At 47.4% G+C, this 22,994-nt stretch overlaps 10 protein-coding genes and 1 non-coding gene across 11 annotated transcripts; 7 read left to right on the top strand and 4 right to left on the bottom strand.

The window, feature by feature from the left end:
• The first annotated feature begins 1,404 nt into the window (after nt 1-1,404).
• GGS22DRAFT_153924 (sulfate transporter 4.1) lies at nt 1,405-4,916 on the top strand. Its single transcript, XM_047959946.1, has 4 exons — nt 1,405-1,468; nt 1,535-2,472; nt 2,540-3,429; nt 3,529-4,916. Exons 2-4 carry the CDS (start codon nt 2,148-2,150, stop codon nt 4,396-4,398), a joined length of 2,085 nt encoding a protein of 694 aa, XP_047823288.1. The 5' UTR covers nt 1,405-1,468; nt 1,535-2,147; the 3' UTR covers nt 4,399-4,916.
• Nucleotides 4,917-5,078: 162 nt separating this feature from the next.
• Nucleotides 5,079-5,150, top strand: GGS22DRAFT_t13. The gene has a single exon. It is a non-coding gene; the product is annotated as a tRNA-Met (tRNA).
• Nucleotides 5,151-5,340: 190 nt separating this feature from the next.
• On the top strand, nt 5,341-7,693 carry GGS22DRAFT_153920 (asparagine synthase-domain-containing protein). Its single transcript, XM_047959945.1, has 4 exons — nt 5,341-6,061; nt 6,126-6,548; nt 6,604-7,149; nt 7,199-7,693. The coding sequence occupies exons 1-4, from the start codon at nt 5,402-5,404 to the stop codon at nt 7,277-7,279; spliced, it is 1,710 nt and encodes a 569-aa protein (XP_047823287.1). The 5' UTR covers nt 5,341-5,401; the 3' UTR covers nt 7,280-7,693.
• An 18-nt stretch (nt 7,694-7,711) lies between these two features.
• Nucleotides 7,712-8,918, top strand: GGS22DRAFT_153919 (PEBP-like protein). Its single transcript, XM_047959944.1, has 4 exons — nt 7,712-7,889; nt 7,955-7,983; nt 8,095-8,598; nt 8,651-8,918. The coding sequence occupies exons 1-4, from the start codon at nt 7,756-7,758 to the stop codon at nt 8,686-8,688; spliced, it is 705 nt and encodes a 234-aa protein (XP_047823286.1). The 5' UTR covers nt 7,712-7,755; the 3' UTR covers nt 8,689-8,918.
• A 733-nt stretch (nt 8,919-9,651) lies between these two features.
• On the top strand, nt 9,652-11,652 carry GGS22DRAFT_71258 (uncharacterized protein). The gene is made up of 7 exons (XM_047967886.1): nt 9,652-10,284; nt 10,345-10,381; nt 10,430-10,491; nt 10,554-10,862; nt 10,926-10,993; nt 11,045-11,142; nt 11,207-11,652. Exons 1-7 carry the CDS (start codon nt 10,135-10,137, stop codon nt 11,602-11,604), a joined length of 1,122 nt encoding a protein of 373 aa, XP_047823285.1. The 5' UTR covers nt 9,652-10,134; the 3' UTR covers nt 11,605-11,652.
• On the bottom strand, nt 11,006-13,159 carry GGS22DRAFT_153914 (FAD/NAD(P)-binding domain-containing protein). The gene has a single exon (XM_047959943.1). It carries the CDS (start codon nt 12,882-12,884, stop codon nt 11,700-11,702), a length of 1,185 nt encoding a protein of 394 aa, XP_047823284.1. The 5' UTR covers nt 12,885-13,159; the 3' UTR covers nt 11,006-11,699.
• Nucleotides 13,160-13,393: 234 nt separating this feature from the next.
• Nucleotides 13,394-15,345, bottom strand: GGS22DRAFT_71223 (MFS monocarboxylate transporter). The gene is made up of 2 exons (XM_047967885.1): nt 14,508-15,345; nt 13,394-14,431 (listed from the first exon to the last, which is right to left on the bottom strand). Exons 1-2 carry the CDS (start codon nt 15,130-15,132, stop codon nt 13,662-13,664), a joined length of 1,395 nt encoding a protein of 464 aa, XP_047823283.1. The 5' UTR covers nt 15,133-15,345; the 3' UTR covers nt 13,394-13,661.
• A 521-nt stretch (nt 15,346-15,866) lies between these two features.
• On the bottom strand, nt 15,867-16,165 carry GGS22DRAFT_185027 (uncharacterized protein; the record flags this gene model as incomplete). The annotated part of the gene is made up of 2 exons (XM_047964261.1): nt 15,867-15,994; nt 16,084-16,165. 2 exons carry the CDS (start codon nt 16,163-16,165, stop codon nt 15,867-15,869), a joined length of 210 nt encoding a protein of 69 aa, XP_047823282.1.
• A 509-nt stretch (nt 16,166-16,674) lies between these two features.
• GGS22DRAFT_71214 (uncharacterized protein) lies at nt 16,675-18,049 on the top strand. The gene is made up of 3 exons (XM_047967884.1): nt 16,675-17,109; nt 17,169-17,300; nt 17,354-18,049. The coding sequence occupies exons 1-3, from the start codon at nt 16,887-16,889 to the stop codon at nt 17,806-17,808; spliced, it is 810 nt and encodes a 269-aa protein (XP_047823281.1). The 5' UTR covers nt 16,675-16,886; the 3' UTR covers nt 17,809-18,049.
• On the bottom strand, nt 17,970-19,381 carry GGS22DRAFT_153904 (uncharacterized protein). The gene is made up of 3 exons (XM_047959942.1): nt 19,061-19,381; nt 18,080-18,988; nt 17,970-18,010 (listed from the first exon to the last, which is right to left on the bottom strand). The coding sequence occupies exons 1-2, from the start codon at nt 19,227-19,229 to the stop codon at nt 18,141-18,143; spliced, it is 1,017 nt and encodes a 338-aa protein (XP_047823280.1). The 5' UTR covers nt 19,230-19,381; the 3' UTR covers nt 17,970-18,010; nt 18,080-18,140.
• A 969-nt stretch (nt 19,382-20,350) lies between these two features.
• GGS22DRAFT_196962 (uncharacterized protein) lies at nt 20,351-21,213 on the top strand (the record flags this gene model as incomplete). Its single annotated transcript, XM_047965917.1, has 1 exon — nt 20,351-21,213. The coding sequence occupies exon 1, from the start codon at nt 20,566-20,568 to the stop codon at nt 21,211-21,213; it is 648 nt and encodes a 215-aa protein (XP_047823279.1). The 5' UTR covers nt 20,351-20,565.
• Nucleotides 21,214-22,994: the final 1,781 nt, after the last annotated feature.

Genomic DNA, 22,994 nt, shown 5'->3' with positions numbered 1-22,994 from the left:
AGCGCCACATATGGATAAGAAAAGTAACCATTTACAACCTCACTTACTCTCTTCACTCAATGAACAGAAGTCTCTGATACTCTCCCTATCTTGCCTCCCCTCTGGATATCACTAACACGGAGTTAGTCGTGTCTCATGCTACACAGCATAATGAAGTGTATCCAATCGCGATGCTGTCCTGATCCAGATTGGTACGACCACGCCCCATTCGAGCTCTCCGCCCCCATCTTGTTTCTAGTAAATCATAAACCCCACGAACGTAGCATCGAATTGGGGTAAACCCCCGGGAGACGCTTACGAATTCCAAGTCGCAGCACAACCCTACCAGTATGAACGGATCAATCATGTTGTGCTCTCCATATCACCGGCATCACACCGATTTGTATATAGATAGTGCCGTCTCCCCAACCAGTTAAGAATGTGTCCGTGTCCTTCGGTAGGGGCACGGTTGGATAGCTAGGGTACCTATGTCGCGAGTGGTGCTTGCTGGCCTATCATCTTTTTTTTTACCGCTCCCAATCCTGAACTAAGATCGCCCACATTTACCCATCACAATTCTGTCCTATTTTTAAACTTCAAGTATGGTTGCGAATTCGCAAGAATATGAAGAAATCGGCCAGATCAGATGCGCAGTGATATCGCGATAGAATAGAAACAAACTAGTTAGCCCTAACTGCTTCATCACTTGGCGCTGAGAGCGAGGAACGCAAGCCGGAAGATCGCTTCCATGCAATGTAACCGTTACACTGAAAGCTTGGTACGTGTCAAGCTTTCTGTTACCCTTGTAACATATCCTAGAGTGGAAACTTTAAGAATCCATGGCGTTTTCCAAGGCGCTTGGCCGCATCAAAGAACCAAAAGAATTCCGGCAGTAGAAATATATCCTGGCTATCCGGCAACTTCTGGAGCAACAGGCCTCGGTTTTTCTTGGCTGCATTGCCACATGGACTTGTGATCGCGGCAATGTTGAACTATACACATGATCGCTGTACAGTATGTACGACGATCCTTCGCCCAGACTTGGCCGCTTACTTGGCCACGATCCGAAGATTCGGAACTTTTCTAAAACCTGTAAGCTGCCAAGACTCCTAACCAAGATTGTAAACTCAACTTTTGACTTCATATGAAGTTGACCGGAGACTACATGCCGTCATTGTGTAATCAGATTATGTTGACCGTGGTTGCTTGGGTGATCGTTAATGATCCTCGTCTAGAGATCTGACCATATTGTCAAAGTGACATTTAGGGCATGGATGATTAATCGATCTGCAAGCCATAATGCGATTACCTATAGGAATTGTCCCTTAGGATCCAGCAGTACCAACTAATCCTATCCTCAGGAATCTGTCCGGGCAAGATCTTGAATACAAAGGAGATCGCTCGCAAGACGATAGTCGTACATATATATTTGTTATAATCACATCGCAGATGTGTGATAGCGATGCTAGCCGTTTGGTGAACCATGTATCTGAATATTGATTGGCTCATAAGATTTGCTGCTTCTATTTTTGAAATCATCCCCTAGGTTGCTTACTTGCTCCAATGTTGACTACCCCGCGTCCTAATATCAGTCTGGACGGCAGTGTCACTCCAAGACATGATCGGCTATCATCGTAGGATATCGTCGCATTTAGCCACAGAATGGGGCCTAATTTGTGGCCTTGTATTCGTCTGCGAGTCGCCAATATGAGTACCAGCCTAGGTAGACATGTAGAAACGAGCATCGAAGGCACATTCCGCTTGCCGCAGCTTTGACTAGATCCCTGGTGCCTGCGTGCTGTGTTCGGTGTGGTTTCACGTCGTGTACCCTCGCCTGAATGTGTTAACATGTCCGTCATTAAGTCCAATATTTAAGGGAATCTCTGTTTGATGCCGACGGAGTGGCGAGAATATGCCGATGGAGGGTATGATTTCTTAGAAGCGATGGGTTATCTTGGTTGAAGATGTTGTTGCTTTAATGATTGAGTGGTATGAAACCTTCTGTTTACGGAAGCAACCCTCTCGAACCTAGGAACCGGGAGCGTTGAGACCTGGTTGTCTATACACTTGATCTGAAGTCTATATTAATAACTGTATCGAGGTTAGTACCATCAATTAGAAGAAAAAGCCAACGATCTCAACCCCTTACCCCTATCTGATACTTGACCATGGAGAGGCACGTCGCTGCTGTAAAAAAGGAGTTTAGGACGGACGTTACCGTCAATAGGGTAGCAAAATTCGCCCGCACTGCGCCACCCAAGTTCCCATCTGCTGCTAGACAATACCTTCTCGACAAGCTCCCTATTATCGAATGGATTCCACGATATTCACCACCATGGCTTCTTCAAGACTTCATGGCCGGTCTTACGATCGGAGTCTTGCTCATTCCTCAAGGTCTAGCGTATGCCAAGATTGCGACGATTCCAATCGAAAATGGGTTGTACTCTTGCTGGGTCCCTGCCGCCGTAATGGTATTCATGGGGACATCGAAGGGTAAGACAAACACTTACGAAACTAGATGATCGCGCAACATAATGAAATTGTACTCACTTGAATACAGACTTGTCAACAGGACCAACATCTATCCTCGGTTTATTGACGGCGGAAATAATTCGTGACTTAAAGAACGAGTACACACCTGTCGACATCTCATCGGCCGTCGCCATGATGGTGGGTATTTGGTCCCTCCTTATAGGTTTACTTGGACTTGGGTTTCTCCTCGACTACGTCTCGATCCCCGTACTCACCGGATTCATCTCGGCCACGGCCTTCGTGATTGGGATGGGTCAAGTCGCTTCGCTTGTCGGGCTCAGCGGCGGCCCGGATGGTGCCTTTAATCAACTCGGCGATGCCCTCAAACGGCTCCCACACTGGGACGGCCCAACCTGTGGGATCGGATTCGGAACAATACTTATCCTCCTGATACTCCAAAAGATAGGTCAGAAATGGGGCCATAAGCATTTTGCCATCAAGTACATGGCGAGCAGCAGGGCAATCATCGTGATGGTGATCTTCACTTTGATATCCTACCTCGTCAATAAGGATCGAGATGAATACCTTTGGGGTATTAGCCAAGTCAATACGCATGGAATCCAACATCCCAAAGCCCCAAGTGCCGCATTACTCTCGAAGGTTGTGGCACGATCTATCGCACCGCTAGTTGCATGTACGCTTGAGCATCAAGCGGTTGGTAAGGCCTTCGGTCGCAGGAACCACTACGCCATCGACCCGACTCAGGAGTTCAACTACCTCGGTGTTACCAATATCGTCAACGCGTTCTTCGGCGCGATGCCTGTCGGCGGGGCGATATCTCGAACAGCCGTTAATTCGGAGTGTCACGTCAAGAGTCCTCTAAATGGCGTCGTAACCGCGGGCTTCATCATCCTGACGCTCTATGTCTTCTCCCCAGCCCTGTACTGGCTTCCGAAATCCACTCTGGCTGCCATTATCGTAAGTTCTTCACTCTTCCCCCTTTTGTCAAGGTCGTAATGGGAGTTGCCACATGAGATGGGATATAGGTAGATCGCTAACGACTCTCTTTCACAATAGATAATGGCCGTCATCCACCTCTTCGGCCCACTCTCCCTAATCTGGCGATACTGGCGCATCTCCCTCGCCGACTTCATCGCATGCATGGTCTCCTTCTGGATCACCATCTTCGTATCAGCCGAAATCGGCATCGGCGCCGCGGCCGGATGGAGCGTAGCCTGGACGCTCCTACGATCCGCATTCGCGAAGCCGACAATCCACATCAACAGCACCGCCCCGAACTCAACCTCCAGCCCTAGCAGCAACAGCACCAACAGCAACGGCCCAACCGACTTCCAACCCCTCGCCCTCTTCCCTACCGCCACTACCACGACTATCACGCAGCAGATAACCGAAAATATCGGCGGCCCGAGTATACCGGAAGACACGGTCATCGTCCGCTTCGCGGACTCGCTGTTCTTCCCCAACGCGAACCGGAACAAGGTCACTGCGCTCGAAGCCATCCAGCTCGCGTACCCGAGCGTGCAAAGCCCGCAGTACAGTGCGGACGCGGAGCGCATGTGGAGCGTGGCAGCGGAACGGCGACTCGCACGACTACGCGTTAGTCGCGGCATCGTGATGCGCGAGATGCCGCTCGCGGTCGTGGTCTGGGATTTCGGTATGGTGCCGTTTGTCGACGCGACCGGAGTTACCGCGCTCGCGGAACTGAAAGACGATGTGCGTCGCCAGCTGGGCTTTGGGGTGCAGATCCGGATTGTGGGGATGGCAGAGGGGGTGAGGGCGAGGTTTGCGAGGGCGGGGTGGAGGCTGGTGGATGTGGATGGGTTGATGGATGGGGCGGCTGATGTGGTGTATCCTTCGCTTGAGAGGGCGATTTGGGATGAGAGGGATCGGGATAGTTTGAAGGGGGTTACTACGGAGAAGGTTTGAGAGGGTTGGATTTTGAAGAAGGTGGGTCTGGTTTCCCCGTTTGCTGCGCTAGGATGATATCCCTCTTGGTGTTGAATATAAGAGAGCGAGCTCTAGATATGGGTGATGAATTGTTTGTAGTGTTGGCTATGGATAAGAATGACGCTTGCCACCTGGTGCGCTTTTAACCATGCGTATTCACAAGTTGAGGTGCGGCGTGGTAGTGAGTGAGTGAGCAAAGGTATGAAGATGCTGCTTTGTTATAGGTATAATCTGACCGAATGTTTTCCACTATGTCACGGGTGACATCGAAGCAGAACGTCACGTTGATAATGATATCCTTAACTTTGGGAGCTGGCGATAGGAGGATGAGAGATGTATAGGAAATTAGTTGCGCCGAGTTTGTGTGTTAAACTGGATGTTGTGAAGTTTTGAAGAATACATGGGCGCGCTATCAAACATAGAAGTAACCAAATTGTAATTCAATATCCCATAAGTCTAGGAAATAATTCGAATTCATGAATTGAGTACGATTTGAGAGTCGAGTCGAACGAGAAAAAGGTCGTCAAGGTGATCGTGGGTACCTAGTACCTGACTAGTGCTTAGTACTAGGTGAAATCGGTAAAAATCCGGCACATTGTCCGTGATATTATTATAATGCTTTCTTAGCTACCCACTGATAACTTCAGCATGAGGAAAACAGCACCTTGGCGCAGCGGAAGCGCGCCGGGCTCATAACCCGGAGGTCCTCCGATCGAAACGGAGAGGTGCTAGCATGCTTCAATTTTTCTTTTTCTCATTTTCGTCTCCCACACAACTGCACGAATTCGCCAATTATGAGATATTTGATTTTTTTATGCAAAATCACTCATCCCACTTATGCATTTTGTGGCTTAAATGTGGCTACAGTTTTTAGTAAAACGCGACGCGTGGGTTCTAAACTTTATTTCTTTCCAGCTTCTTCTTTTTCCCCCAATCAACAAATTTAGAGGTTATCTATTAGCTTCGAAGATTACTAGGAAACATGTGTGGTATTCACGCAATGATCTCTACAGATGCTAACGGAATCATCTCTTCGGAATTGAAAACATTGTTGTCAAATCGTGGACCAGACCATTTTGGCCAAATTTGTCGCGAACTGCCATTCGAAGATGGGGACTCTGTGACAATCAACTTCACCTCTACCGTCCTAGCTTTACGAGGCGACCATATTGCAAAACAACCTCTGACCTCGCCTACTACAGGATCTGTTCTTTGCTGGAACGGGGAGGCCTGGAGGATTGAAGGACAATCTATCAGCAGTAAAAATGATGGGGAGCTTATCTTAGCCAAACTTGATGCAGCGGATGCGACTTCAGATGAAGCTCGAGAGTCGCACATTCTAAATATCTTACGGAATATCGATGGTCCCTTCGCATTTCTCTTTTATGATGCCCAGATGAAACGTCTGTATTTTGGACGAGACCGTCTTGGACGACGATCGCTTTTATCTAATCAAGCCGAAGATGGTAACTCGATCTCGTTCTCGAGCGTCGCAGACGTACCTGCTGCCGGCTGGGTGGAAGTCAATGCAGATGGGGTCTATTCCTTAGACTTAGGCGCCCGTCTGGCTACACCTCACGGATTGAGGCTTAACACACATACCGTTAAATACGATTGGATATCATCTGGTGGAGGTGATATGGTAAGTTCTGGCTGAAAATCATTGACTGTTGCGTACGACTGTTTCTATAAACTTATATTTACAGGTTTCGAGTATTGGAATTTTCAATATGGCTTTACCCCCACCCGAACACAAGCTAGATTTCAACTCAGTCTCAGTTGAGACTCTCAAGCACTGGTTATACGAATCTCTGAAGTTGCGGGTATTGGACATTCCAGAGCCGCCAAACCCATTGACCGATGTTGATATTCGTGTCGCCATCCTATTTTCTGGTGGCATAGACTGTACCGTTCTTGCGAGAATGGTTCACGATCTTGTACCAACAAATCAAGGAATTGATTTAATTAATGTTGCTTTTGAAAATCCGCGCCAGGTTTCGATAGGCAAAACTCTACCACACCAAAATGCGTCTGATATTTATGAGGCCTGCCCAGATAGAGTGACGGGTCGCAAAGCGTTTGCTGAGCTGAAGTCTGCGTGCCCAGATCGATATTGGCGCTTCATCGCAGTACGTTCGGGCCTTTTTACATAATACTAAACGATATGTTAATCTGGTTCAATAGGTTAATGTTCCCTTCGAAGAGGCTATGAGCCACAAGTTAAAGATCGTTTCATTACTACATCCCCATAATACAGAGATGGACCTCTCTATCGCCATGGCGCTTTACTTCGCCGCACGGGGTACAGGCAATTCCTATATAAACAAGTGTGAATGGGAGCCGACGCCGCCGAGCGTAAACTCGCCAGCTAGGGTTCTCTTGTCTGGCCTTGGTGCCGATGAACTGTTCGGTGGCTATGCACGACATGAAGCTGCTTTCAAGAATGGGGGATACCCTCGTCTCATTGATGAGTTGAAGTTAGATATTAGTCGTATCGGGCAAAGGAATCTAGGTCGTGACGATCGGATTATGTCACACTGGGGAAAGGAAGTCCGTTTTCCTTACTTGGATGAGGAACTTGTCAGGTTTGCGATCAGCTCTCCAGTATGGGAGAAATGTGATTTCCAGAACCAGTTCCACCCAGCGGTAATCGACCCAGCCAAGAGAGTGCTTAGGCTTCTGGCCGATAAGCTCGGTCTACCCATTATTGCAAGAGAAAAGAAAAGAGCAGTAAGTTACGATCGTAGCATAAGACGACGTGTCGCTAACAATCTGCTAGATCCAATTCGGGTCAAGAACAGCGAAGATTGAGAGCACTACGGGCAGGCGTCGAGGCACAGCACCCATTATCTCAACTTAACACCGTTCATCTTTGATATGAGAAGCAAATAATCGAAAGTTCGATGGTCTGGCAGTGATGATTCATCAGATACTTCCGAGTTGGGTTGCAACACTCGATTTGAACCCCAGTGCGCGTTTCTGTATCTGCAGTAACCCTCTTGGCAAGTTTTTTTCCGACCAGTTCCTCCGACGATGACGCCTTAAAGGCATGTCTGAGCCAGACTTCCCTATTTGATCCCATTGAAGTGTCATATGTCAATTAGCAGTGATTTTTCAGATGCACGTCGCCCTTACGGTAACAAGTCTATTTCCATGTTATAGGAAAGGTAGCATTTGCAGGGATTTTGATGCCCCTTTATGCTGTTAGATGACATCACGAGTACTGCAATGCGGGGTTTGAATGATAAAAATTTCAACACCGGCAATTGTCCACAATGCCTTTTGACTTATACAATAAATGAACTTGTAGATTCAAATCCATTATCGAGCACGAAGATGATGTTTGTGTTCACGTTGACTTTCCCATTTCTATTCGTAACGCTGGTCGGGGCTACTGAATATGAGCAGATTGTCCTTTCACCATCCGAACCACGTCCGTCAGATTCAGATGTGTATAAGGTCCAATATGAGTATGCGATTGCGAAAGCATCACTTGTGGTTATCATGAAAATGGTATCTGATAACTTTGTTCCAGGCTAGAAAAGGCCGAGATCTTCCCAACAGGTGTGTTCAAGACCTGCTTAGTCATGATTATTAATGCTATTAGTAATATCGCTTACTAATATGAAAATCACCCCCCTGAAATGTCAAGGTATTCGTTGCTGACTTTTACAGTCATCGATAAATTCCTCCCATCGTTTCTCCTAGAAGCCAAATGGTCATCTGGAGAACGGGCGGAACTTGGAAATACAGTAAAAGTGGATAAGGTGCAGAACGAACCAACCATTACGGTACGGAGAGATGATTCTGGTTCATCGTTAGGGGTTATGGAGAACTCCAACGTAACATACTCCATTGTCATCACCGACCCGGACGCGCCATCCCGCGATAATCCAGAATGGTCCGAGTTTTGTCACTTCATCGCAACTGGCATAAAGATCTCGCAATCCTCCGCCGTTGTGAGGGCATCTAGCCTAACGGACATTATATCGTACAGGCCACCAGGCCCGCCTCCTGAGACGGGAAAACATAGATATGTTTTCCTACTTCTTGCGCCCGTAAATGGAACTACAGATCCGTTGAACCTTAGCAAGCCGAGCGATAGGAGGAATTGGGGCACAGGAAAGGCGAGGCACGGGGTGAGGGATTGGGCTAAGGAGAATGGATTGCAACCTGTTGGTGAGTGTCGTATTAGCATTAACGTAATACCAACCTACTGACAAACGAGTAGCAGCGAACTTCGTCTACGCTCAGAATGAGAAACAGTAACTCTCTCATGAATTACATGAAAATTCATCTTCCATCTCTCAAGTGCTAGGTGTCAATTTAGTAAGCATAGTATTAGGTAATCATATTTTATTACCTAGTACCTAGTAGATAAGCACCTGCTTTTGGATTTTCAATTTACTTAGTACCTAAGCAACTTAGAAGCTGCTTAGTCAGTTCAAATTGGGGTTCAACAATGTTCAAATATTATTAATTCATTACATAATTCTGTGCAGAGGAGAACAAAGTCTATTAAGTAAGCATCTTATGTGACTGAAATCTGGTTCATATTACCTGACAAAAACAAATTGACCATGGACAGAACCTCTAAGGTTTCCATGTAATTCTGATCCTTTAAGTAAGGGATAGTATTTCATTTCTAACACGGTTTCGGAACCCGAGAATATGTACCATTTAAACATACTTTTATTCTGAGATAATATTGCTGGAGAGATTTCTATTGCTAGGTAGGCATTTGACGTATCTTCAATTAGTTGAACTTCTGAGTTATTAGGTGGAAGTTTGAACATTCTCATCCTCGTGTTCGTTATAACTGCCGTATCTTACAGCTAAGAAAAAAAAATAGGATTTACGATTTGAACAGCTTCGTTTCTGGGGTGTATGTACCAGATACCTTCTTCCTAGTCTTCTAGTGCGATCTTATCCCGATTGGAAGCGATAACACAAAATCCTTCCCGCGCCTGCATCGGTGATCTTACATCCCATCCCTACCTACCTAGGTAGGTAGAAATCTAGAAGGCGTCGTCTTACCTATCAAAAGTGACACAGAAACGTGGGTTGTCCTGGCCGCCCTTGCTGCCGTCACGGCTTGAGCGATATTCATCGCCACACCACACGAAGTACGAATAATACTCTTACCTACGAGTTTTACTTGGCACTGCTGTGAAAATATTGTAGCTGAATTATTGATGGGCTGATAGCTGATCACAAATCCCACCCACATGTAGTACGGTACAAAACCAATACGACGGCGGAATTCCCCCCAGTGTTAATGCTTCCCACCTGTAGCATTCATTAATCATACATGAAGCCAATGATCCTTCGATGGCACTCAGCGAATATGCATTTGATAAGTGCGCACTGCATAACGTCCGGTCCCCCCTCCCTACCAGAGGAAGAGAAGGGCTGAGCTTCTTCAATTGCCATGTGTAAAGAATGAAACGGTACCGGCTTGATATTATGCGCGCTGTGTATCGGCCCCAAAAGGCAACGGTCAAGGCAGCGTTACTTTAATCCCACGCGGTCAATCCTCCGGCTTATTTACCATCCGCCATGCCCTGATTGGTGATGTTTGTGGCGCACTCATGGTCTTCACCTTCTTAGCTCGAGCCATTACTAAAGGCGGCCGCGACGGATGGTTTTTGTTGTTCAGGGAAGCCCATATTTCGACTGGTTTATGTTATCTATCTTTGTGAACCGCTGCGCAGCATGTCCAGCGTCGGGACGACTCAGAGTGCTCTCGCTGTAGGGTTTTCCTTCCCCATAATCGACGGGATCCTCGTGTGTCTCCGCTTCTACACGCGCCAGAAGCTGAAGACAGAGCGCCAGCTCGACGATTGGCTTTGCATTCCGGCATGGGTAAGCCTTCTCCGCACCGAAAATCATGTGTATTCTAGAAGTCTGACATTTCGGCAAAAGCTCTGTTTGACAGGCTGCTGCGCCTCACTTATCGCAGGTCGCTGTCCCGGTTGAAATACTTTGCACAGTTGCTCATTTCGTTCAGGAGTTTATAAGGGTGCCTTTGTCGATGGCGCGCCTACTACTCAAGAGGACGTCGTAGCGCAGGTATGTCAACTCCATCACCACAACATACTCGCCCAATGCCATGGAACTCATCTATTCTATAGGTCACAGCTGCGCTTGTGATTCTTTGGATGGGGACCAACTTCCTCGTCAAGTTGATCATGCTATGCTTCTATCGTCGCATCTTTGTCGGCCGCGCCTTCAACATCTGCAACTGGGCCCTCATCGGGCTCTCGGTTGTCTGGTTCGTCTACGCTATACTATCGTGGCTATTCTACTGCGGTATAAACTTTAAGGAGAATCTCGAAGGAGGCTGGTCCGCCTGTCCAACATGGGGGTTTGAAATCCAGATGGGCGTGTTTGCCTTGGACAGCTTTATCGACTTCTTTTTGTTGGCAATGCCTATTCCGTTCGTGAGTATTTTCGCTCGTTTTGTTAATAGCTACCTCTAAAAGCGTCACTAAAACTGCCTCTAGGTATGGCGCCTGCATCTCGATTTCAAGCGCAAGATAGCAATAAGTGTAGTGTTCATTTTAGGAGGCTTGTCCGTCCCCCCCCAATGCCCCCCCCCCGTGCCAGGCTAACTCGCTTCTAGCGCTTTCGTCGCTGGACTCAACAACACCATCATCCAGCTCGTAAACCTCACCCAACCAGAGCTTACAGAATCTGGCAGCGGGGCCAATTTCTTCCAAGGTATTTCAATGTCCAGCATAGCCCTCTCCCGGATTTCACCTCATGCTAATCGCGATGAGCACAGGATCCTCCCTGCTCTTCTCTAACTGGCCTACGATCGAGATCGGTGTCGGCCTGCTTGCATCCAACCTTCCACACCTCTCCTTCCGGCTCGGTCGCGCAATTAAACAGTCCCTGCCACGCGCGTTGCGCGTCTCGCTTGACTCGATCCGACACGCAGCCGCGGCGTTGTCGCTGTCCTCGGGACGACACCACCCCTATGATCAGGGGAGCGGGCAGAGATCCGGCGATGAGGCGCGGGATAAAAAGGGAGAAAGTGTGCAGGGATTGCGACCTGGTACGGGACAGGGAAAGTGGGTGGATGCGGCGAAGAGATCGGATGAGCAGAATTCTAGTTGGAGTGGGGAAGCTATCGAGTTGCGCGATATGGCAGTAAGTAGAACAGGAGATGATGCAGTGTAGGTGGTGGGAGGTACAATGAGAACTGATTGGTAAAACGGAATGAGAAATATACCCTGGGAATGGGAGAAGGAATTTTTATTTAATTTAATAGATCTTCAAACATCAGTCTCGCTGTATTCGGACCATTCCTTCCCACGCCAGAATTTCTGGCCGCCCCTGAAAGAGTGCTCGATCATGTCTTTTGCCTTTTCTTCCATCCTTGCCTCGAAGTTCGCGATACTACCTTTCGTGATGCCTTCTTCAGCAATTATCCGCGCTAGATCTGCGGCATTCAAGATAGCCGTAGCACCGCCAGAACCACCCATAGGACTCATTGCGTGCGCTGCATCGCCGACAAGGGTGACCAGCTTACTAGGCTGACCAACTGAGCTAATTTCGATGTCTGGCTTGCTCGACAAAACAGGTGCGCAAGCAGACAGATCATGCGTAGCCGAATCAAGCAAAAGCTTGAGGGCGGGGTGCCAGGTCTTGGTCACTTTCTCCAAAAACAACTTTTTCTCCTCCACCGTCTTTGGTAGTAGTTCCGAATATTGTGAAGATGCTGTACAAACAACCCAGAATACGTAGTCGGGGAAATCAGGTAACTTGGCGTCCGACTCTTGCCGCACGCTTTTCGACCATATCATAGGCTCAACGACAACCTGAACATTAGTCTCCTGGTCTAGATACATACACCAGCTCAGCATATCTTGCGGTATATTCTCCTTTAGATCGTCGGTTAATAAAGTGCGGCCCCACATAATGCTGCGCTCCAGATCAAGCAATTTGCGATTTGGCTGTAGCTGCTTACGCACACGGCTTCGGATACCGTCTGCGCCGACGAGAAGCCTCCCGGATACGGCCGAGCCATCAGTAAATTTGACTTGAACTTGCCCGTCCACGATTTCGTAGGATCTAAACTCTTTTCCGTATTCAACAGATTGCTCAAGGCCTAGGGTGGTCAGCATACGGATCCATGTCCGGTCGATGGCCATCGTATCCGGATCTACCGGTGTTAACTTTGCGAAGTCGAGCTTCTTGGCGTCGACATATCGCGGCTTAAAGAGAAACTGATCGGCTGCGGTGCGTTTGAGAAGGGCCTGTAACTGAGGCGATAGGACGCTGTTGAGGGCGGCTTGGCTATCTCTGGAGATACGAAAACGGTGGCCTTGTGAGCTATGTGACTGCGGATGGCGCTCAAAGAGACGAAATGGGATTGAGCGGAGGCGTAGGCCTTGCGCCAATGTGAGACCAGCGACGCCGGCGCCGATAATTAAGACAGGTTGATCGGATGAAGTCATGGCTTGAATGATTGGATATCTGCCCTGATGAAACCAGGCAGTGGGAAGGTAGGGGAATTAGTTTCCAATTGTTATATATTGTTAAGCACCATTAAGAACATCGATTCAGCCTTCGACGTCACCGTGGGCTGTGATCGGGCTCATATCAGGTTAGTTGTAAGAGTCGGCACCTAAAACATACCACAATGAGCATATCCATTTCAGTATTATGTAAGCATGTCTTTTTGTTGCACATAGTCAGTCGCATCCGTGAAAATAAAAAAATAAGCTGCATCTGTACTTCGTAGGTAGGTACCTACCTAGGGAGGAAATTGACAAACAATATTCTGGAGGTTACGTCCTACAGATGGACCCCTGTAACTTTAAGCGGGTGCGAAGGTCACTCACTGAGTGGGGTAAGTCACTAGTACCTTGCGCTAAATTAGCTCTCCCAGTGTACCTAAACCTTATAATGACCAGCAATATCTCTTTTCTTCAGCTTATTATCTAAGGATTATAGAAGATTTGAAGTTCTTCATCACATTTGCTAAACTATTTATCTAGTAGATGCTTATAGAATATCCTGTAACATATGTATTCACCTCTTATTGTTCTTAACTCTATTCCTCTACAAATAGCCAATTTTAAGCTTAAAAATTAAGCTCAAAGTGCCTAGCACCGAGACCCTGTTCGAAACGTGGGGGTGCTATCTACCTGCCTATCAAGCCTGCAAGCGTAACTCAATGCCGACACAAACAAAACGGTAACATCTCGGAAGAGGCTCTCCGAAACATTATCTTACACCTTCTTCCTAAGCACCCAACCCGTCCGACTCACCCTCGCAGCAGCGAGAAACCCCGCTCCTAGAAGCATGCTGGTAGCAGCCCATATCTGCGCCCCCAGATAACTGCCTCCGCTGGCCTGCACGATCGCGCCCGCGATCGGGCTCCCCGTCAGACACGCGAACGCTACCACGCTGAATACCATCCCCATCCTCGTCCCGAGCTGGCTGAGGTCGTCTGTCAATGCCGCCAGCGACACCGCGAATAGCGATTGGATTGCGCTTGCTACGAGGCCGTATAATGCGGCGAACGCGTATAACGAACTGTGCTCATGTGCGACGGCGGGCCAGCAGTATAGCACGATTGCGACCGATACGGCCGTGGGGACAGCAGTGTTCAGAGGGCCGAGGAAACGCGCGGCGATGAAGCCTGGTAGGACGCGCCCGGGGATACCGAGACCGTTGGTGATTAATAAGATGTTGATAGAATCGAGTGAGGTGAATGAGGCGTAAGTGTAGCCGTAGAGATCGATCTGGTGATTTGTGGTTAGGGATACGACAATATGGGATGGCGGGGAGATACATACGTAGTAGAAGGCGAAGTAGACTGCCCAGTAAACGAGGAAGAAGCCGATGACGAAGAAGATGTAGGGCAGCTCCGTGAAGGCGTGGAGGTCGGCAAGAGGTCCGGATTTGCGGGCTGGGACACGCACGCGAAGGAGAAGGTTGATGAGGATGCAGACGAAAAGGGTTACGAAGGCCATGCTGCGAATCGTCCAGCCGAATCCTGATTTGACTCACGATAAGTTCTCGTTTTTCGGAGAAAAGAAAAAAGCGGAAAGGAAGGACAAAAGCTTACTCACCGACAAGAGGAAGCAGTTGTTGGGCCATTGCTGGATAGACAAGCCCGCCGGAACCTGCTCCTGATGCGATAATAGCGACGGCGAGAGGTTTTTTCGCCTTGAAATACGACGATGGCACCGAGAGGCCAGGCATATACAGGATGCCCATACCAAGTCCGATGCAGATTCCCTGCGCGAGAAGGAGTTGGTAGTACTGCGTGGCCAAACTAGTCATGAACGTGCCAAAGACGATCAACAGGGTCCCTGCTAGGACAGCTTCGTGTACGAGGCCCGCGTCACTCGCACGCCCTGAGAGAGTTCCGACCAACAGTAGCATAAATATCTGTACCGTCCCAATCCACGACACCGTCGACGGCGCAGCCTGAAGCATCTCCTCGTAGGTGGATTGGAAGATACCGAAGCTAGTGATCAAACCCCAAGTAACGAAGCACATCAAGTGTCCAGCCAGAACCTGAAGCCAGGCCCGGATACCACCGTCGGGTGGAGGACCCGGCTCCTCTGTTGGGGGAGCTGGAAACACGCCCCATTTCCGACGAGCCTGAGCCGGAATGAGATTATTCTCCTCGATGCTATTATCGTGAGTGTCGGAGAGCTCTGGCTCTGACCCCTCCTTTTTCTCAACCATATTGACGTCTTGCACGTCGTGGCCTTCCTATAGTATTTCTTTCAAAGCAATTGCCCCGAGCGTTTTGTTTGACTTGTGGAAGTTGTCTACTACGAGTAAAGTAGTGAAAAGATGTTAAGATGAACCGTTGCGCGTCATGCCTAACTGAAATAACAGTAATCTTAGTACCTAGTATTCAATCGACGAAGAGAAAGCTCGGGAAGCTCATTATATACATACTGGGTAGGTATGGCATCACGTGTTGAAGTCGCAAGGTAAGGGACAAAGAACAGGACGATTTACGGCCTCTCACTCGACAGCTGAATTATACATCACTGGTATTTCGCCGAGCTTGGTGTGACAGTCCATCGGACTCATATTCTATCCGCTATTACCTTTTTTTAAGCATCATGTATTGTGGCTTCAATGGTTGCAAAAACGACGCTGGTCAGCCTGGGGGCTAGAAAGGTTACGAGAATTGGACATACTACAATCACACATAATTAAGAAGGTGGTGTTGTATCGGTGGGCCAGGTCATTAATATATTTGTTACTGCATCTCATGTCGATCAACGTCCAATCAACGACCGTCCTTTACGATACCTCCAATCGATAGGCTCTTCCCGCGACATCGGTCCTACCCTCCCTTACCGTCCAGATGCTGTCCGCCCTCGGCCTCGTTACTACTTAGCCCACCATGACCTAGAAGCCCTATTGCCCGCGTCAAGTGTGGGGTTCTCTCCAAAGTTGGCATTTCAGTTGGTCTTAGCATAGGCAGAAGCTCCAAGCAGTGGACCCGCCTCGAAGTTAGCCCTCTTAGCGCCCTCGGCATACGAAGAGTCAGCCTTCTGGCCTACTTGAAGCATGGGATCGGTCTCAAAGTCTACGCCTTATCAGCTCAAGAACGATTCATGTGTGGGGTCTCCTGTAGCTGTATCAATGGCATGAAGCCTAAGGAAGGAGTCTACCTACTGGCGGGTTGAGCCACGGGAGCCGCAAAGATTTGGGCCACGAAGGCCAGGACAATGGCGACGGTGCTGACACGGGCGAGCATGATTGTAGATTTCGATTTGGATATTATTCAGGCAGGAAGTAAAGGATTTTGTTGACTTTTTGTGGAATGGTGTGGATTATGAGAAGACCTTTATGTGGTTTGTCTCTCGATACTGATACTATTTGTCCGTCTGACTATAATATATCCTCCCCCCTATTCGGCCAAAGACGGAAAGCCAAGGCGACGAGAATGCAGGATGAGTCCATTGAGGCAAACGAATCGGCGACGACGACTATGTCACCATCCACATCCCGCCTAATTAGAGCCTATCATGAAGCCCCCGTGCCACGGCCTTAAGAAGATCTACTCTATAAACTTCGACGACACGAGGATCGAGCCACTCAAAGGCAGCGTGTTATCACGCCTCTACTCTGAAGGATTCTCAACTATCAATATCCAGCTCGTTTAATGCAGGAATATCAGGATCATCGCGCATCTAAGTGCGGCAGAGATATGACTTGTCGAATAGTTGTTGGATCAATATCTAAAGAGGGTAGTATTCTGAGCGGAGTGGAGTTTATGTTTCATCAAGTTGAACGCCGAGATATGCACTGTTCCTCTGGATACCGATACCCCATGAGATCGGCGGCTTAGAGTAGGTGACTCGTCATACCACTTTAATGGAGATAGCTTAATTGTATGCTTAATTGTAAGCTTCTTTCTTCCCGGCAGAGCTCCTCATCATTCCAATCGAAGCTGATATTTTTCGTCATCCACCAAAATGGAATATGCGGCGCTTCCGACGAAAGAGTCTACAGAATCCGAGACTCTACTTCTAAGCGAAATCGCTTCACTTCGACCAGACAAGCCAAATAAGTTACATAGGTGGCTGCATTGGGCTTTTCATGGCATCAGCTCTGCTATTATAATCACCCTGCTCATACTTCTGAGCCTAGTCTCTCAGACAAGCCGGGCTAAATGTTGGAGCATGTTTAATTACTACTGTAAGATCCCTAGCTGTAAGGAAAAGGACTTCGGATGCTGATATGATGAAATACTATAGCTCCAGTAGACGATGCCGTTGTTCCGCATCCATATGTCCATCAAGTCTTCAATGGCTCACTCTGGCACCAGAACCGTTGGAAAGGCCCGCCTACTGAGGAAGTCGAGAAGGCCTGGTATGAGGTTATGCAATGTGAGCAAGGTCAATGAGCTCTAACATTCATTACTAATTATTTTAACTTATAGATGGCATGATCAGTGTTTCCAAGGAAGATATTGAGAAGGTCCAGCATCCCGATTGGTCAGCCAAATTTCCCCCTGAAGCTGGTGGTGGATATATCGCCGCGACCATTGGAACACACCAGGTGCACTGTTTACATTACATCTGGCAAGATCACTATATGGAGTATTTCCCGGCGACGCAGGACAAGAAGCAGCGTGTGCCGGAGCTGTACGAACTCCACTACGAGCACTGCATTGACTACATCCGCCAGAGCCTCATGTGTCAATTTGACACCGGCATCATCCCGTATAACTGGGTCTTGGACCACCAGAACCCGACACCGAATGCCAACACGCATCACAAGTGTGTTAACTGGGATGCTCTGCAGGGATGGCTGAAGAAGAGGGCAGTGAAGATGCCTGATAATTTTCAGTGGAAGCAGCCTGAGGACGCTATTTCCCTTGAATGGAACCCATAGGGAAGCACAAGACCATTGTATCACAAACAGTGTAAAAGCTCAAAGCAGCACTTTTAACACACGCGTATCACCTAAGAAAAGATGGTTAGCTACTGGCGCGGGTTTTATTGACGGAGTGTCTTGAGCCTAAGCTCAGGTCATAAAGGGGCATACCTCGGACATGGATATTCGTCTAGAGACTTAGGTAGCTATTTACACCAAGGTGATAAATAAAGAAGTATAATTAATGAGTGTAACAACATTTGACAATATTCTAATCATTTATCAATAGCTTTTACTCATTCACATTGTGATATAACCTAGAAAGATTCCTAACGAGAGTTTTGCCCCTATTACTCCATGGAATTCCGCCCAACTGCACTTGTCACCGCATCATGACTCGACAATTCTGATATCTGATGGCCGCCGAGGGTTTCCGAGTTCCAACTTGAGCTTATCGCACTTCGGGGTTCATCACCTGAAAGCTCGGACTTGAAGGTTGAATTGGCGGCTAGCTCAGGCTTATACCCATACCAGCCCGGGCTTGGCGGTTCGGGAGTGGTGGCTATTTCCTTGTCAGGACTAGATGCCTTTTCTCTCATTGCGACAGCGGCGGCGTCTGCTTGCCCATCTTGAGGCGAGGTGTTGTCCGGAGGCGGCGGAGGAGCCGAAGCGGCAGCTGCTGTCGTCTCCCCCCCTTTCCTGCGGCGGAGAATGAAGGCGAGGAAGATGAGGGCAGCGATTAGGGGAACACCAATACCTACACCGACGCCAACACCTACCTTTGCGCCCGACGAGAGTCCATGCGAAGTATCTGCAACAGGAGCAGGTGATGTCGTCGACGTCGGAGATATTTGAGGAGATGAATACGAACTACTAGTAGTCGAACCCAACGTAGGAATTGCAGTAGGGTTATACGAAATAGTTCCTCCGGCAGCGGTCGGTAGGATTCCAACTTCATCGAGCGTAGATTTCCCATTCGAGTTCCGGATCAATGGCCTCGAAGCATTGCACTTGCAATCCGGTTCTTTCTGTATCTTGATCCAGCTCGTGTGGTTATAACATCCCGACCATATGTCTATATCAGCACCTTCACACCGCGCCATCGCGACGTATTGTTGATTCGGATAATCGAATTTGTTGGTACATTCGGCGGAACTGAAAGTTGTGTCTGTGCATCCAGCGACGTATGTCACCACGTCTACCATGCATGTTAGATATGATCATCTTACGTTACAGCTCTAGATAGTGTTATGTCATAATGAAGACGCACATTCTTTATTCCAACACGCCGTGCTTGACAGACAGTAATCCCCAGCATAGCAGCAAGACTGGGGACCCATAAGCGCAGCATTGCCACAGGGAATGTAGTTCGAGTCAGCAACTTGGCCTGGACCAAAGAAGCATGTGCCGTTTGAGATGTAAAGGGCAGTGTCATTCATGATGCTTGCTTGGTAGAGCAAAACTAGATACCGGGCGACGGATTAGAAGTGTAGCCAGGTAAGCACCAAACTACGGGAGATGCGGGGAGGGGGGATTCCCTGAGAATTTGAATCATATAGTAGGCATCCTCCTCTTCACATGGATTACAAACCTTCACATAAGGCTATGTTGGGAACCATTTACTCATAGGGCCACAGCTTCCTATTCACCGTCGGAACATAGAGCATCATTCCATGCATGTCAGCATCCATATCGAGCACCCCATGTGTTTCACGGCATCAGGACACCCCAAATAGGGAGAAGGCTTGCCGCGATGCACTATAAGTTCGTCTGGGGTCGGGATAACTATCTTCAGCCGGAAATTCAACATCACGACTCGAACGCCGATAGGATGATGCACGAAGCGGAACTCGATGTACTCAACTATCCGAAGAAATATAGTTCCATTTCATTCACCGAACCCTAATCTGTGTATATTGCTCCATATTCCCTCATTATAATGGCGATGAGTCGCGACATTCGTTGAGTATCTTCTGAGAATCATGTAAGATGTTGGTGGTATAGTTTTTTGCTTCTACCAACAGGATGGTATCGGCTGTAGTGGCTGCCTATTAGATTGCAGAATGGCGTCAATCTATACCAAAACGAGGTATAAAGATCGACGATGGCTTCTTTGAGGGTGGGCAGTTAGGTAGATACTTTGTGATTCATTAGATGACTTGCTGATGAAGATCACTTCCTTTTTCCCCATCGTGATATGCAGTTTTATACCCCGAAAGCTGTGAGGATACCGTGGTAAGACATAATGACGCGCACAAAAACTACTGCTGTCGGCCATCCCCTGTGTCACCGAATCAACACCTTTCGTCAGCCATAGCATCTGTAGGCTACCTAGATAAGGCACCTACCTAGTGTAGAGGGGATAGTGTGTCATGCAAGAATGTTACTATATGTAACGCATCTTGGTACGGATGAGGTGCCATTAGGATTCGATCCGACTATTGTTTTTAATTGGCGTTTCCACCCCGATCTTGCAAAGTGATCTTGTAGTAAACCTAATACACGCTCGTTCAGTTTCCAGTGATAACTTCTCTTTTTCATTTTCCCCCCTTTTCTTTGATAACGTTTACTTACTTGGTGACTGTGAGTTAGTAATCACCACTTGACATTATATTCACGGTTTACATCCGGTGACAGCGTAGAATAGGTAGGTAAATAGGTGGGCTGCACTGTGTTCTTAATATTTATAAAGAATGAAATCTACCTACCTAAGCTCCCATAATATTGCACTGCAACCAATATCGAGACCCCCAAGTTAGATAATATATCCAGGCAATGTCGCGTGCTTCGAAGATGCAATTTAATCTAGCAACCGCACAGAGAGATATTTTCGACTGGTACGAAAAAAATGAATACAAAATTGACGCCGGAGCGATCTTCTCCCCGGAGTGGCAAGGTCGGCTGATCGAATGGAGCAAAGAGTTCGACAGCGGCAGCATGTCAGATATACGCGAGGATATCAAACTGCATGAGAAGAATCCCGAAGAGCTAGCGCTTGAACGCCTTTTCCAGGCATATCCAATTGTGGCTTTCTCACTCTGGTATGTCCTGCAATCTTGTTACGAACTCGATGGGATTATTTGCGGTACAACACTGCAGAACCGAACCAATATAGCTGAGTGGCGGACGTGGCGTCCTTTCCGGTACCTTCTGTCTCAGGATATCGCACGCTGCTGGCAAAAGAACCTGCATGACTTATTTTCCGAGGCGACAAGCTGCACCGACAAGTTCGAGAAAGAAAAGATAGACAACCGCCTGCAGCGCATCTCTCAGGCTATCCGTCCTCTTAAGGAAGCCGTGGCGACTCTCACTTCTGTATTTGAGGGAAGAAAGAAAGAGCTGGTCTACATATTTTGGATGTTGAAGGTAGTGCAGGAAAATGTTGATAAAAGATGGCCGCCGATGGCAGGTGCTCTTTATTAATTGGTGATGGGACGCTTGGACCTACGAAGTTCGGATTAAACATCTGGACTATTAGCTACGTCTCTTGCGTACTAGTGCGCGATTAGATTGGTAATTGATTTATATTAAAACCGAGAAATTTGGACCTTGTGCTGATGGCTCAAAGCCGTGTAAACTGAAATATCGTATTACTATGTGGGGGTTTTCTTTAGTGGACAAGCCCTATAAGTGGGTTTAAGTTATGGCGGCTACCCACAAGAATTTAGTGAATAGATCACTGCCAGGTCTCTGTTTTAGCCTGGACCAAAAACAGTATGGAATAATGGCTTATCTAATTGCGCATTAGGTAAGCAAGGGACGTGGCTGCCAGGTGATGTTGATTAGATAATCTATCTTGTAACTTGGAACTATGTAACTGTTATCCTCCGGTCTCCTTTTTCTTGGTCGAATTCAATTCAATATACAAGGCCTCGTTAAGACTATCCCCAAATCAAGTCTTGGGCTAGGTCCCTGATTAGATCACTAACCTAAGGAATAGGAGACAACTTACGTAAACAATCAATTTTGATATTCCGGTCCCCTCAGTACTTTAAAGCTGCTTTCATAGTGAGGGTTGACGACTTTGAAAACTAGTACATCGATTATAGATTAAGATTAAGAAGCAGTTAGATATATGGAATATGGTTTCATTTAACACATAACTTTAAAAAACATATAATATTCGAATTTTGTTACTTGAAATGAAAAGGGGTAAAACCCTTGACTAATGAGCTTACCTAATCCATAGTACGGAGAACTTGGCTCGAACTGCCTTGAACTTCGATACTAGCTTACATAATCTTGAGTTACCTAATCAAAATATTAGGTAATTTTTACCTCATCTTTGAATTACCTAATCACGGAAAACACCCATATTACATAATTATAATGCTGATACTTAGTAACAATTCTCCATTTTAATGGCGCGAAATTGTTTCTTCTCACAGCATCTTAATATCTATTCATGGAAATGATTTCTATCGTTTGAAACTAGATCTTGAAGATAAATAATCCACTGAATCGGCCGGTGCTGCCATCATGAACCTTCTGATGAGATCCAGATGAGCATTCCCTTCGCATTGAAACTCATGACGGCGTCATTCATTTCTGCGTATATATCCCCATATTCGTTACGAATTTACTCTTCCTCGACAACTTCTCCTTCATCTTCAGCCGGTAAAATGTTGTAGATGTCTAGAAATCTGCATTAGCATCTCACTTTAAGAAGCGTAGAGTCTGTTTCTCTCACATTCGGCACGCTTTTGCTCCGATTCGGGCTCCAGGGCGGCTGCCGGGGCCGGGGCCGGTGCTGCTGTAGGGGCAGCAAAACCAATAGCCGCAAGAGCAAGAGTGAGGAAGATTGAGTACTTCATTTTTGTGACGACTTTGTAATCTGAATTTGGAATTTGAGATATGTGATGAACGGTTCGTGTTTAAGGTATGTTGCTGAGAATGCTGCCTCGATCCTCTGCGGTACTGATTCAAGGCTACTTATAGTCAGAGCAGTTCAAATGCCAAGAGTGATGACATAGCACGCAACTTACTTGAGGTTTATACTTCCCTGCCAGATCTATGCCGCAATGCGCCTTTGCTTAACTTGTCTAGGACTGTAGATATGGAAATGTAGACGCAGCTTGCCCTGTGACTTTCATTCATAGCCTATCAACCAATGAAAGATCCATATCAGCTATCACGATTCATACCGACTTCCTATCTAGGATTTCGTAATCCTTCAATCCGGTTTAAATCCCACGGCCTGGATT

The sequence above is a fragment of the Annulohypoxylon maeteangense genome (genome assembly GCF_022496945.1).
Source record: "Annulohypoxylon maeteangense strain CBS 123835 unplaced genomic scaffold GGS22scaffold_2, whole genome shotgun sequence".
NCBI lineage: Eukaryota > Fungi > Ascomycota > Sordariomycetes > Xylariales > Hypoxylaceae > Annulohypoxylon > Annulohypoxylon maeteangense.
This window is presented reverse-complemented; position numbering and strand designations above follow the sequence as displayed.

Bases quoted from the DNA above. Each gene is read 5' to 3' on its own strand.
- GGS22DRAFT_71258 (XM_047967886.1), top strand. From the start codon at position 10,135: ATGTCCAGCGTCGGGACGACTCAGAGTGCTCTCGCTGTAGGGTTTTCC. The intron at 10,863-10,925 runs GTGAGTATTTTC...AACTGCCTCTAG, and splicing joins TGGCAATGCCTATTCCGTTC to GTATGGCGCCTGCATCTCGA. The intron at 11,143-11,206 runs GTATTTCAATGT...CGATGAGCACAG, and splicing joins CGGGGCCAATTTCTTCCAAG to GATCCTCCCTGCTCTTCTCT.
- GGS22DRAFT_153914 (XM_047959943.1), bottom strand. From the start codon at position 12,884: ATGACTTCATCCGATCAACCTGTCTTAATTATCGGCGCCGGCGTCGCT.
- GGS22DRAFT_153924 (XM_047959946.1), top strand. From the start codon at position 2,148: ATGGAGAGGCACGTCGCTGCTGTAAAAAAGGAGTTTAGGACGGACGTT. The intron at 2,473-2,539 runs GTAAGACAAACA...ACTTGAATACAG, and splicing joins ATTCATGGGGACATCGAAGG to ACTTGTCAACAGGACCAACA. The intron at 3,430-3,528 runs GTAAGTTCTTCA...CTTTCACAATAG, and splicing joins CCACTCTGGCTGCCATTATC to ATAATGGCCGTCATCCACCT.
- GGS22DRAFT_71214 (XM_047967884.1), top strand. From the start codon at position 16,887: ATGGAATATGCGGCGCTTCCGACGAAAGAGTCTACAGAATCCGAGACT. The intron at 17,110-17,168 runs GTAAGATCCCTA...GAAATACTATAG, and splicing joins GAGCATGTTTAATTACTACT to CTCCAGTAGACGATGCCGTT. The intron at 17,301-17,353 runs GTGAGCAAGGTC...TTTAACTTATAG, and splicing joins CTGGTATGAGGTTATGCAAT to ATGGCATGATCAGTGTTTCC.
- GGS22DRAFT_153904 (XM_047959942.1), bottom strand. From the start codon at position 19,229: ATGAATGACACTGCCCTTTACATCTCAAACGGCACATGCTTCTTTGGT. The intron at 18,989-19,060 runs GTGCGTCTTCAT...CATGCATGGTAG, and splicing joins GGCGTGTTGGAATAAAGAAT to ACGTGGTGACATACGTCGCT.
- GGS22DRAFT_153920 (XM_047959945.1), top strand. From the start codon at position 5,402: ATGTGTGGTATTCACGCAATGATCTCTACAGATGCTAACGGAATCATC. The intron at 6,549-6,603 runs GTACGTTCGGGC...CTGGTTCAATAG, and splicing joins GATATTGGCGCTTCATCGCA to GTTAATGTTCCCTTCGAAGA. The intron at 7,150-7,198 runs GTAAGTTACGAT...ACAATCTGCTAG, and splicing joins CAAGAGAAAAGAAAAGAGCA to ATCCAATTCGGGTCAAGAAC.
- GGS22DRAFT_153919 (XM_047959944.1), top strand. From the start codon at position 7,756: ATGATGTTTGTGTTCACGTTGACTTTCCCATTTCTATTCGTAACGCTG. The intron at 7,890-7,954 runs GTATGCGATTGC...ACTTTGTTCCAG, and splicing joins GTGTATAAGGTCCAATATGA to GCTAGAAAAGGCCGAGATCT. The intron at 7,984-8,094 runs GTGTGTTCAAGA...TGACTTTTACAG, and splicing joins GGCCGAGATCTTCCCAACAG to TCATCGATAAATTCCTCCCA.
- GGS22DRAFT_71223 (XM_047967885.1), bottom strand. From the start codon at position 15,132: ATGGTTGAGAAAAAGGAGGGGTCAGAGCCAGAGCTCTCCGACACTCAC. The intron at 14,432-14,507 runs GTGAGTAAGCTT...GAGTCAAATCAG, and splicing joins ACAACTGCTTCCTCTTGTCG to GATTCGGCTGGACGATTCGC.